This window comes from Eschrichtius robustus, chromosome 2 (genome assembly GCF_028021215.1).
Source record: "Eschrichtius robustus isolate mEscRob2 chromosome 2, mEscRob2.pri, whole genome shotgun sequence".
In the NCBI taxonomy this organism is placed as follows: domain Eukaryota; kingdom Metazoa; phylum Chordata; class Mammalia; order Artiodactyla; family Eschrichtiidae; genus Eschrichtius; species Eschrichtius robustus.
The window spans coordinates 147,163,903-147,177,210 of record NC_090825.1 but is presented as its reverse complement, the minus strand read 5'-3'; the positions used below and the strand labels follow the sequence as shown (position 1 = coordinate 147,177,210).

The following is a 13,308-nucleotide window of genomic DNA, read 5'->3' as shown; positions in this document are numbered from 1 at the left end:
GGTCATCTTGTCCCTTCACTCTACAGGTGCAGAGAATGCAAAACACTTGAGAAAGAAAAGCAGACATTTGGAAGCTGGCTTGATAAAATCAGACAGGCAGTAATGTTACTAGATGATAGCCTGGCCCTCTTAGCTAGGCCTCGTGTTCCCCTGTTGAACATAATTTCACAGAACATAAATGTTAGATGAAGCCATTCTGTGACCATGATAGATCAATACAAAAGCAAGACCGCTCCTTAATTACATTTGAACACAGATAAAACATGACATTGTCCAAACCACAAAAAATGACCAAACATCCCCCATCCTGGCTAATGATGGACGCCTGCTTCTCTACCAATTAGAGCTTCAGCCTCAGTCTAGCATTCCTTCCTTCTAGGTAAGATTTATCGAGATACCCAATCATAGAATTACCCCCACTTCCTGACAGCATCTTATCCAGAGTAAAGCTCCACTTCCTTAAACCCTCTTCCAAATGACCTGACAACTCCTACTGAGATGACCCACAGTTCTTCATGGTGTGTGATCTCCCTTCCTGCAACCAGTCAGAAACCCAACTTGTTCAACTATCAGTGTGCCCCCTGGTCGTCTTTGGTTAGAGGGTACTGACAGACCTGACAAAGTTCACATAGAGCTGGAGGCAGAATTCACCAGGAGTCTCCAGATCTCCAGTTGTGTTCCTTCTTAGCACCTATCACTCTTGTGGTTAATGCCTGTCTTCCCCCCCCCCCCCGCCCCCCACTAGAATTAAGCTCCATGAGAAGGGAGCCCTTGTCTGTAAGGTTCAGAGCTGATTCCCAGTGCCTAGACTGGTACCCGGCAGAGGCTGGAAGTTTAAAAAACATTTTCTGAACAAATGAATAAGAAGGGCTCAATATACACAGGCTCCCTTTCACCCCTCAGCTCCTCCCAGTACGTGGTGCATACAGACCATAAACCTCCTCTTCCCCAACTGAATTTCCAAACCCCTCCCTCCTGGGACGCCCATACTCTCAGAGCTTTGCCCGAGCTTCTCTCTTTCGCTGGCCCCCTCCCACACCTGAGCCCCAAAACCATCCCCTCCAAAAGTATCTAGAACCCACCTGTCGCCAACACCTCACTCTACCACAGAGGAGAGCGGACCAGCCGCTCCGCTGCCTAGGCGTCGCGGGCCCTGCAGACACCGACCGCGCATGTGCGGAAATCAGTCGCGCACGCAGGATATCTGTCAAGCGAAGAGTTGCCTTCGAGTTTCCGTCCGGGTCTGGGTAGCCTTGGGCTGCCAGGAAGTCAGGAGAAACTAGCCGGAAAGAGAACCCGAGCGCAAGGCTTTCTGGGACATGTAGTCGTATCGCTCCCGAGGCCCCACCTTGAGGCAGCCCTTAATTCTTTAGGTCTGCACGTGTCGCATTCACAGTCCAGTGCTACTTTCGGCTCAGAACTCAGCTTCAAGCTGTCAGGAGAGATTGGCCTGGTGTCGGCTTCTCGTTCCCACAACGCTCTACAGGGCCTGCGGCGCCTGCTGGGAGCTGTAGTCCTAGCTCTGCGTACTGCGTTCGCCAAGGGGGAGGGCGGAGCTGCCGGCGGCCCGGGCGGGCTGGCAGCTAGAGTGGGTGCGATAGCCGCCTCCGCCTTTGCCGCCTCTGCCGTCGCCTCCTCCGCCCGGGCTGTTCGCTGCTGCGCGGGGAGAGCGAGGCGGGGCCGCCGGGGCCGCCATGGAGCCCGACTCGGTGATTGAGGACAAGACCATCGAGCTCATGGTGAGTGCGGGCCGTTGGACCGTCCGTTCTTCCGTCCGTCCGGCTCCGGGCGGGCCTGCCCACCTCAGCGTCCGGCGCGAGGTCGGCCCTGGCCCTTCCTCGCTGCCTCGGCGGGGACCTGGGCCCCCCGCCTTCCCTGGCCTCCGGCCCGGCGCGGTTCCTCCGGATCCCTCGAGATTTCACGCCGGACCTGGCCCGGCCCCCTCCATGCCCCTCGTTTTTCCTCCCTCCCTTCCTCCTGTCTCTGGGCCCATGTCTCGAACGACCCTCGCTCGCTTATGCTGTGGCCTTAGCTCGCACTCGCTTTAGCATCTCATTCCCCCTTTAGAGGGGATTTTTTTCTTTTTTTCTTTTTTTTCTCTGTTTCTCCGGTCCAGGCCTGCATCGCTCTTGCCAGCCCCACTCAGGCCGAGTGAGATGCTGTTGGGAGAGGGTACCGAGAAGATCGGTTATGGCCTCGGCCTCCGCGTCCTAGAAGGGGTCTCAGCACCCTCTCTTCAACCTAGGGCTGTGAGGATGCCGGCATAGGCCCTACAGGGGTGGAGGTGGAGAGCTCTCGGACTTGAAGATGTGGCCGATAAGGGGCCTCTTTCCCGGCCCCCTGTGGTGTCCGGCTTCTCGGACAAAGGGTTTCTTACTCGGCCGAGAGGGATGTTTGCATAGCAAGGCCCCAGGTACTCTGGATTCCATCTCCCAGGAAAGAGAAACTGTAACTTCACGTTTTCCAAAGCTGCTTTGGGAAATTGGGGAGGAGGGGGGAGGGGTTGTCCTCATCACTGCCGCCAGTTCTTTCTTCTAGAAAAAGGGGGAGGGGGGGTGTCCTAGGGCCCTGGGGCGGCGATCACTCTTCTGTTAGAAACCTTTGATAGCTAGGCCAGACTCCCTGGCCCCGCGAACACCCCAGCCCCCTTCCGCCTTAGGACTTTGAGTCAGAACGGGTTTTTAGAAACAGGACCACGACAGAGTGGCTAGTAGAAATGAAGAATTTCCTACTTGGTGGATGATTTGGTGGAAGAAGTAAAATATGGCAGCTATTACCTGCCAATTTGAGCGTTAGGGAAATCAAACTGGGCTCTGGAGAGTTGGGAGGGGTAAGTCTTTGCCTCAGCAAACGGACATGCTCAGGTTTTCCTCCTGTGGAAACCTTGACAGTTTCTTTGTACCTCTCCTAACACAGTAACAACTTCTACCCCAGGGTTGAAAGGAAAGATGAAAGACTCTACTTAACACAGCAAAATGTTTTCCTAGCCAGATTTTCTCCAGTGTGAAAATGTTTATTGAGTCAGTGATTCCACTGGGTAGGGTCGGTGACATCAGAGCCACTTCCCCCATTTAATGCTATAAATAATAAATGGTGACACTGAAAGTCTGTTGGATATATGCATGGTTTCTGTGGATGATGGTATCTGGGAAGTTGAGATGCATGTTTTAAAAATGGAAGTACAGTAGCATAAATACAGAGGCAGCTTAATATTTGCTGTCCTTTGCATAATTCACTAGACTTCTCCAGCAGTCTTGAAAACTAGAGGGGAAAAAAGCTCTGGTAGTTTCTGATTTGTGTGTGTGTGTGTGTGTATGTGTGTGTGCACTTATGGTTGCTTTCTAAGGGATACTGATACTTATGAGTTTTTGATATTCATTTATTAAGTAATTTTTCCTTTCAGTACAATTTATCAAACTTTTGAGGTCAAGCCTTTGATATTCTTCAAATTTTGTATGGGGTTATTTTGGTAAAATATCTTAATTGGAGTTAAATACATAGTACATATTCTTATGTATGTATAATACATGTACTTACAACAGGAGGAGTAGTACTGCATAGCAAAAAATTGTAACTTGGTACCTCTTTGAAATTGGCTCTTCAGTGCTCCTTCCATTTCCATTCATTTAAAAAATAACTAGGGACTTCCCTGGTGGTCCAGTGGTTAGGACTCAGTGCTTTCACTGCCAAGGGCCCTGGCTCGATCCCTGGTCAGGGAACTAAGATCTCACAAACCACACCGTGTGGCCTAAATAAATAAATAGTATTTGTTTGCGAAAGAATTAGAGTAAGTACAGTGTAATCCATTTAATGTCTTTGAATGGATGTAGAAAAAAATTTCTGGCCTAAATATACTGGCTTCCAGTGCTCATAAGTTTTGATTTTACATGATTGTACTTGTCTATGATCTGAAAAGATATTTCAGCCTTTTCAAGGACGTTATAAACTGCGATTCTTAGAAAATTTAACAAAAAATTTAACAAAGTAGTTCTCTAGATCAATTTTACAATGGCTTTTTTTTTTCTTTTTCTTTTTTTTTTTTTCACAACGGCTTTTTATATACGGATTTTGATAGTCCCTCAAAGGGCTACCAGTTAAGCAGTTAAGACTCTTAGGCAACTCTTTTCATAAACATATATGTATTTATTTTAGTGTAGTAGATAGCACAGGTACTTAACAACTGATTTACTAAATCCAGGATCAGATGTAGGAATGATAATGCCTTGAAATCTAATTGCATGTGGCTTTCTGTATTCACTGAATTTTAATTAGAGTTTCCAGAACTAGGTTAAAAACATTTACATTTCAAAATAACATGATGGAAGGAGGGGGAGGGGTTAAACTGATGGTATTTTGAAAGCCTAAAGCATGAAATATTTTTAGAGTTTTATGAGTCAGCTTCAGTACTCAAATATTTGTGATTGTGCTGCCTGTACCAGTTCGGTACTTAATGGTTAACAGGATAACTTTCGTTTGATATTCCAGAGCTTGCTGTTTCAAAGAAAGGAAACAGAGTTCTTGGGTTTCACCAATTTCTTAATCTTCATTCCTCTACTTTCTTTGATTTTGATTCTTCCTTTTTTTCTTGCCGTTTTTTAGTTTACTAGGAAGTAAAACTGGTGATAGCAGAATAATTAAATCTTCAAAATATAACCCCCGTTGTGACTCCTACCCCTGCCTGTGGCCAGGTCCACAAAAAGTGCTTCTCCAGCTGACCTACCTCGTAGGATTCAGTCTTTAATATAGACTATAAACTCTTGATGGAGACAACTGAATTTACGATAGCTGATAGTGAATAATTTAACCACCAAATGACTTACATGGCTTTATGTGGGCCCAATACTGTACCTAGTTTGTGGGACTGTTTTTCAAACTTCTGACTTTGGTAAAATTAGCTTTATTATTAATGAGGTAGAAAAGTAGTAATCCATTTGGAAATACACAAAAGTTCACCAGACTTTGTCTAGTGTGATGGACTTCACTGGAAACAATGAAAACTGTGCGTTGTGTATCACATGGTATTTAACACTTGAGTTAGAAGTATGAGTTTATGTTCAGGCACTTATTACTAGAAAGCACTCACAGAGCTGCTAATTGGAAAAAGATGGTTAGTCCTGCCTATTAGAAGATAGCAGAAGTTAATGTTAAAAGTTTGGGAAAGATAATCCTGCTTCCTCTGTGGGTGTGAGCATACCCCTTCCCCCATTTACACAAGTAATGGGTAGTTTATACTCTGTTGTTAGCCTCTGAATGGTTCCCCTCTTTGCTAAGTGACCTTAAGTGAGTCATTCCCCTCTGTGTTATCTCTAAACGGCTATATTACTTGTTGAATGTAGTGATATGGGTAAAGTATATTGGATCTTATTAAGAAGTTGTAATAGCAAATCTATTTTTAGAGCTATTGAAGTACAGGCCACAAGGCCAAGGAGATGAAAGAAACTAAGTGACGTTATTGGAAATATTTATCTTTTTATCTTTTTGTGTCCCCCCGTCCCGCCTTGTCATTGGCTTTCTAAGTGGAATAAGTGGGATTGTTTAGTGACTCCTTTAAGAAATTGGGTCTCACTTTGTCACCGTCACTTACCCTCATTTGCCTGTAGCCATGTGTTGATTTACCAAATGCAGATAAAGTAGACAGAAGTTTAAGTAGGGTCCAAATGAAATAAATCACATGCATATGCATAGACCTCACTGACCTGCCTCAAGAGGCTGTGGCTCAAATATTATCAATTTTTACTCCTGATTTTGGAGTAGGTTAGATGTCCTTTCAGATTTGACAAGGATAAACATGATCCTGCTCACAAGTCTTGGCACTCTTTGGCCCCTGACTGCTGTCCCCTGAAAACTGCGAGTTCTGTATAGCACAGAAGAATCGCTAACCCATTACATAGGTTTACAGGACAGCACATGTATTTCTCTGAGTAGTACTGTTTGGTTCTATGAATTCTAGAAACAAACTTTTCTGCACTGTGAGGTACCTGGGATCTTGGCTTCCATCTGGTGCTATTTACAGTTTAAGGGAAAGAAAGCATTTCAAGTCCTAGTAATTCAAATTCCAGCCTCTCTTCAGCTTTTTCTTCTCACATTCCTCACTTACTCTATATTCCAGCCAAAGCGTGGGGGTCTGTGGTTCTTCAGATTCTGCTCACTGTTTCCTTTGTCATCACTGATATGAACTGACCTAAACCCATGTATTTAAGGCTACTGATGTTTATGGGAAGGACCTAATAGTTGGTGCTCTGGCCAAATTGGTTTAGGTCAGATCTCAACAATCCTCTCTTCCACCTATGCTGATAAAGTACTATCCCCTCAGAACACAGTTTAGATGCCTTCTCTTTTTGATGTCAGTTTATATTATGGTGGCAGATACCATTTTGGTTTTTTATCTGTAGCACTGCCTATATGATAATCATTGTTAAATGAAATGAATGAGTTCTGACACTTTGTCTTTATCTCATGGCAGTTAACATATTCTGGGCTTGTATTATAGTTTCCTGTGTGTGTCCCCTATTAAATGGTAAACTGCTCACAGTGCCCCTTGCAGTAGGTGTTCAGTAAATGTTGAGTTGAACTTTCCTGTTGATTGCTTACGTGTATTATTGCTGTCTGCCTGTATCTTAGCCATCTTCTTTTCTGGAAATTCTCACCTATATCACTAGTTCTTATGATAATTTGTTCCTAACTCTTATGGGACTTATCAGACCTTCCTGTGTATCATAAAAGTTTGATAATGTCTAAGCTTCTTTTCCAGAGGCCATATCTGATTGTCCTTTGAATCCTTCACTACACTTAGCACTTGGGTGTGCAGTAGATATTGATATAAATTAATGTTAGGGTTTTTTTTTTTTCCATGCTGTGAAAACTTTTTAAGATTTCCTTTTGATAATCTTAAGACAAAGGTGGAGATGGATAGAGGAGAAAGACTGCTAAGGGGAAAAGGAGGGTGGGATGTGGTACACAGACATTCATATACATTTCAACCATTATTTGCAGACTTTTATACACATACAGATTGATTTATATACATCCTAGAGAGTGGTTGATAGAAGTGCTGAGGAAACCAAACTCCTTTTATATCTGTTGATGTGAACTTGCCAAACAGTCGATAAGTTCTAAGGATCCTGTGACCTTAGAGAAGCGTGATTTAGCATAAAGGGCATGGACTCTAGAGTGAAACACCTGAGTTTGTATCTTAGCTGTCACTTTCTGACTGTGTGACCTTAAGAAAGTTAACGTTTCTCTGGTATGATTTCATTATGTGTAAAAATAAGAAAATGTAGGTATTGTTGCTGGGAGGATTATGAGAGATGCATGTGAAAGGACCTTGCAAAGGCTTGTCTCTCAGCAACTGCCTGCCAAGCTAACCCTCCCCACAAGTACAGGGACCATATTTTGTAAAGCACAATCAAGACAGATGATGTGAGGAAAGTTTTAATTTCCCCCCCTGATTTGTGTGTGTATTTAATTGTGAAGCTTTACAGAGGCCTAAAATTCAGTTGCTTTTAGCCATGCATTTCACGAGGCATCTTTGGGGGAGATGATGAAATCATGCAGAATCAGTACTGTCTTGGAAATCTGGGAAGTACTGTTACAATTACTAAGAACTACCAATTAGCCATAATTAGACTTGTACTCTGACTGTGGAGAGAACCCGCTTAACCCTGTTTTAGGTATCCTGGTAGAAAGAGACTGGTAACTGTTCATATTAACATTGAGCATTGTGATTTATGTTTGATCAATTTAGTTTAGACAAGGAAATTAGGATTTTCAAATTCTTATTCTTGTTTTAGCTAAGCTGGTGATTTTTGACCTTTAACAGAATAAGTGGTGACTATCCTACAAGATTTCCTCCTGAGTTGTATTGTTGTTCATTGAATTAGTTGAGAAAAGGGGAAAAACCTGTTGGTCAAGAAAGTGCTTGTTACCCTCAGTTCAGTTTCTGCTGATCGCAATTGCCTAACAGGAAGCTTGTCTTTGTAGGCAAATGAGAGACCAGCCAGGAAGACCTGACAGTCCAGTAGGGTATCTCTAACCTGGATCTTATTATTGTTTTAACAAAATTCAAAGATTGCAGAGTTCAGTGATGTCAGCAGGAAACATTTTTTAGGAAATTCCCTCTCAGGGTTAGTCAACGATGAAGACCTTCACAGAATGGAAAGCAGTGAAGTAGAAACAGTAGGACATTAACATGTAAATTAAAAAAGATGACTGAGTAGAGGGATGTGCAAATACCTAAGTACAATGAATATAGGAAACCATTCTCTAATAGCAAACCTCTGATCCACAGAAGAAAAAGAAAAATTAAGTGAGAGCTCTGCTGTTAGGAAAAAGGAACCTGAGTATTTTTTTTTTGGGGGGGGGAGTTAAATTCAGAACACTTAACCAGTTTTGGGAACTAATAATAAAATATGTTTTGGTTCTGTGAAATGATTGCTTAGGAGACTCAGAGAGAAAGGGGCAGGGGACAGGAAGAAGTCAGTCCTTACATTCCTGGTCTGGCATCTATTAATCATTGTTTCTCTAGCATAAGGCCTGCCACCAATTAGGCATTCAGTAAATGTTTATTTGAAGGGAAGGGGGGAAAATTAACTCACTAATACAAGAAAAAGCCCTGACAACGCAAGAGGTTCAGAAATGAGTCCGTTGGTCAAATTGTTGTGGCTGTGTTTTGCTATAATTTTTCGGTATTTTGGTTATAGCAGTGAGTTATACTTTGAAAAGCAGAGTATATTGCTCTAGCAGTTAACTACTAGCCATAGCCCACTAGCAGCTTTTGTCAAAATTGGGTTTTTAGTTTATTCTTAGGCTCTAGAGTAATGAGAAGAGCTTGAGCAATTATTCTTTGCTTGTGATTTTACTCATATAATGCCTTTAAGTTGAGGGTATTAAGATATTTCCACCCATTTGTTATGAAGAGGTTAATCTTAGACTTGTACTTCAGTCAGTCACCTCAGTTGCTTTGCCTATAACATGAAAAATCAGAACATCTTTAGTCTTTGCCTGTGGACTATTTATTGACCTTGGAATTTAAAAATTCCTTGGTTTCAACTGGGTTTGGGATTCTTTGTCACAGACACATCTTTGCCGCTAAACACAAAGTCTACTTGGGCAACGTTTTAATGTGTTTTGTTATAAAGTTAATATTGTGGGCCTTAGAATTGCATGGCTTTTTGTTACTGAAATGCTTTTAAGTGGCTAGATCAGGGGAGTTAGCCCTTTCAGGATGGCTCAACAAGTTCAGTTGTATTTTAGTTCAGCTAGGCTGAAATACTGAACTCTTCTGTATTTTTGTGGTTCTCCCTTCTGACGTCAATTAGCTTAAAGCTTGGTTTCTTCTGCCCCAGGAATCATGGTCTTTCTGATCCACGGACTGTGGACTTGGGAGGCCACAGTATTCTGTGAAAAGGGCATGGGCTCTACCACCTAGTAGATGTGGGACTGTGGGCAAGTTATTTCTTCTCATATTTTTTGAGAATTAAATATGAGTAATGAATGTAAAAGGCCTGGCCCATTAGTAACCCTTTAATAAAGGTAGGTATTATAATTACTGCCAGAACATTTTGGCAGTAGTGTGGCAGTTGAGGAAGTAGCAAATTTATGTGCAAGCAGCTTCACAGTCTTTGGATTTTCAAGTTTTTATCTATGTCATCCTGTTGAATGTCTTTTTCTCTCTCCCTTGTAGTTTGTTTAGAGTTTACAGTCTAATGGAAGAGTTGGTATGGTAATAAAAGCATGTTGATATAATGTGGAGTGGGCTTATGTATTTAAAGGTGTTATGTAGTAAATTGTTTATTAGTGTTCTTTATTATTTTCCCTAATTTACCCAGTGACTGGCCATTGTGGGAGATTGGCCTTTATTGAGCCAGAAGTTTACTCTTAAAGTTATGTCACATGTCTTAAAATGTCCTGTATTTCAGCTGAGGGTGGAAGATTTGAGAGATGTGAAGATTTGATTTCTTATATGTGGCAAACCAAAAGATTTCTTGTTAGGTGCTTAAATAAATATTTTTATTGGTAGACATTTGAGCCCTCCTATATTAACTTTGGCTGACAAAGTTTCTGTAATAGTAGAGGAGCTGTCTTAGAAAATGGATAAAATTCATTGTAGCTGAATGATCTGGGACAATTTATGTGCATAATAGAAGAAATTTTTATCATGCATTTGGAAATTGCATGATATTTATCATGAACAAATAATAGTATTAGGGATGTTTCCTTCTTTGTTATGTAGAATTTCTTATTCTTCTCTCAACACAGAGGTGAGCAGTGCTACTGCAGACCTTTTATACCAAATAGCTGACTCAGGGGTTGTAACTCTTTCTGTGCTTCAGATCCACCACTCCATTGACCCTTCCATTTCTTGGTGGCTATCCTTTGCCGCTGGTGCCATGGTGGGTGTATGGATTGCTTTCTGTCTTTCAACAGTTACCGAAGTGCATGTTTGGGATTTTGTTGAAGAAAGCTGGATACAGTAAGCGGAAAGAATCTTGGAAGCTGCTTGACTGCTGTCTTTTCTCAGACTAGTCTGAAAGGGAATACCCCCATTCATTCTGGATTGGTGGATCTGAAGTACAAAATATTGTCCAGGTAAGCAATTACCCTGTATTGTTTTGTTATGTAGAACTCAACTCACTGAGAGAAACTTAAAATTTCTTTACTTTTTTCCATTATAATAGAGAAAGGAAGAAATGTTAGACATTTATTCATAGTGTTCATGTTTGGGTGTGGTTTAGTGAAGGTATTTGGTAGTAAAAACTTTGTTTCAGTGTAAGAAATGCAGTTATTTTTATTAAATAGGCCCAAAAGTTTTGTAGTCATAGCCTAACAGGGAATACAGTACAGTAAACAAGGGACATTTGTTTGAGGAATAGGTTATAAAATATGGAAAGCAAATGATAATTTTGTGGCATTATCTCATGATTTATAGTTATTACCTGGTCAGAATAATTTTTGTAGTTACCATGTAAAGTAGTGGTCTTTTATTCTTAGGACTCCTGGAGGGTCTTCTCAGGACAATTTACTAACTGTAGCTGCTGTTTACTGGGCATCTACTAAGTGCCAGGCGCTATTGTAAGCTCTTTACACATATTTCTTATTTAGTTGGCACATGCTTTACGTGTATATTACAGATTGTAAAATGAGGCTCAGGAGCATTAAGTACAGTTTGCCCAGGGTCATACAGCTCGTACATGGCAGAGCCAAGCTTAAGCTTGAGCCTGTGTGTCTCCAGAGCTCTGGCTCTTTCCATCTGACTACATTTGCTGAAGTTTGTACTTCAACTTCAGGATTTTCATATTGTGTATATACTGTTAGAGTAAGATGCCGTTTTCTACAGTGGGTTTCCACTTGGAGAACACATGATGGATCGTTTTTTGGCATGGTATCTTAATTGTATCTGGTGGTCTCCCTTCTAAATGAAAAGATTAGAAGATTAGAAGTCAGTTCACCAAGTGAACCTAAAGGTAACTTAGGAAGTATAAGAGAGGCTATACATTTACATGTCAAAATGTGTTTTATACAGGGAAGTATCATTTGGCCTAGTGAACTCAAACCTGTATCTTCTCAGTTCCTCCTTACTTTTTATTGGTTATTTAAATAGCTCAGTAGCTTATTATGTAGACTTCTTCTTCTTCTTCTTCTTTTTTTGTTAACAGTGACATTCTTAGCATTTTTTTTTTTTTTTTTTTAGTATTTATTTATTTGGCTGTGCCGGGTCTTAGTTGAGGCACGTGTGATCTTCATTGCAGTATGTGGGCTCTTTAGTTGTGGCATGTGGGCTCTTCTAGTTGCAGCATGTGGGATCTAGTTCCCTGACCAGGGATCGAACTTGGGCCCCCTGCTTGGGAGCATGGAGTCTTAACCACTGGACCACCAGGGAAGTCTCTGTGTAGACTTCTTTTGATCTGTGGTTTGTCAGCCTTACAAGTAAGATGTTGTCAGGCAACTCATGACTTTTTCTGGTATTTAATCACTCCAGATTACCCATTTCCTTTACCCTTAAAAAAAAAAACAACTTTTTTATCATAGACTGACACTCTGGCTTTGTGATCCATGTTTTATTTTTTATATTTGTTAGTATTTCTTCTAGTTGAGCGTTTTTCACGCTTGTCACGTGAAGAGCTCTCAGGGTGGTGGTAGTAGGAAAAGTAGTAGTAGTTTACACTTAATGGGCAGTTACTCTGTATTGAGCACAATTCTGAACACTCTACATGTATGAACTCATTTTCATAGTGACCCGATGAGGTAGGTACCCTTATTTCCACTTTACTTATGAGGAAACTGAAGGATAGAGTAGTTAAGGAACATGTTCAAGGTCACACATCTAGTAAGAGACAAAGATGAGATATGAATCTAGGCAGTTTGGTTTCAGAGAATGTGCCTCAAGTTTAAAACACCATCCAGTGATAAAAAGAGGGGCAGAAATCCTGAAGACTAAAACTGTATTCTGATTTCAAGAAATCATTGCAAAGGGAAAGGAAACAATCGTTGCTGAGTATCTATTTCGTACCTTCTGTAGAAAATAGTCTAGATCTCAGATTCTGTGTTAGCCATCCAAGACTATCTACCAGCCTGTTTCCCGAGAGGACTCACAGTAGGGTTAGTTTAAGGTTGTGTTCCAGAACAGTGCCGTCCAGTTAGAACTTTCTGGATAATGGAAATGTTCATCATCTGTGCTGTTCAATACGGTAGTCACTAGCCACTTGTGGCTATTTTGAAATGTGGCTCTGTTAACTGAAGAACTGAATTTTAAATTTTAAGTAATTTTAATAGCCACAAATACAGTTATAGAATTTACCTTCAGCCTAGGTCTGGTCCTGGATTTAACACCCTTGGAAATCTGATCTTGTCAGCATGCTGAAAGCCAAGCACCTTATCCCACGGTTAGACTTAAATTCATTAACCAGCTGTGCAAGACTGATGTGTAAAGCCAGAATTCCAGTTTATTAATTTATAATGATATGTGCTTGTTGGCATGATTAATATAAACTTTTCTGATAGGTAGGCTTCCTTACTAGATCCTACTTAACATGCCAGTTTAAGTTTTTCAAATGAGAAGAGATATTTAGAGGGACCTGAAGACTCAAGCCAAATGACCGAAATACTCTTGTCCAGTGGGTAGACTTTACCTACCAGGTCATAGTCAGGTGGTTTAGTTAGCATGGACTTGGCCAGGGAAGTGACGTATTTGCTGGCCTGGGACTGAGACAACCTCATTCAGCTTTTACTTTAGGGATGGATGGTTTTTCTGTCTTCCTTCAGCTTCTCTGCTTGTTTTTACTTCCCAAATCCTTTTCTGATTACGGCATT

At 41.5% G+C, this 13,308-nt stretch overlaps 1 protein-coding gene across 6 annotated transcripts in view; it reads left to right on the top strand.

Annotated features, from left to right (window-relative positions):
- Positions 1–1,400: 1,400 nt before the first annotated feature.
- The window catches only part of FBXW11 (F-box and WD repeat domain containing 11), a 130,516-nt gene continuing 118,608 nt past the window's right edge, over positions 1,401–13,308 (top strand). For 2 of the 6 annotated variants that reach the window (XM_068536356.1, XM_068536352.1), the window contains exon 1: positions 1,406–1,739. In XM_068536356.1, the coding sequence (XP_068392457.1) occupies positions 1,695–1,739 (45 nt within the window). In that variant the 5' untranslated portion in view covers positions 1,406–1,694. Of the gene's footprint in view, positions 1,740–10,425; positions 10,588–13,308 lie in introns of all 6 variants that reach the window. The other 4 variants (XM_068536355.1, XM_068536357.1, XM_068536351.1 and 1 more) reach the window with 4 other exon arrangements.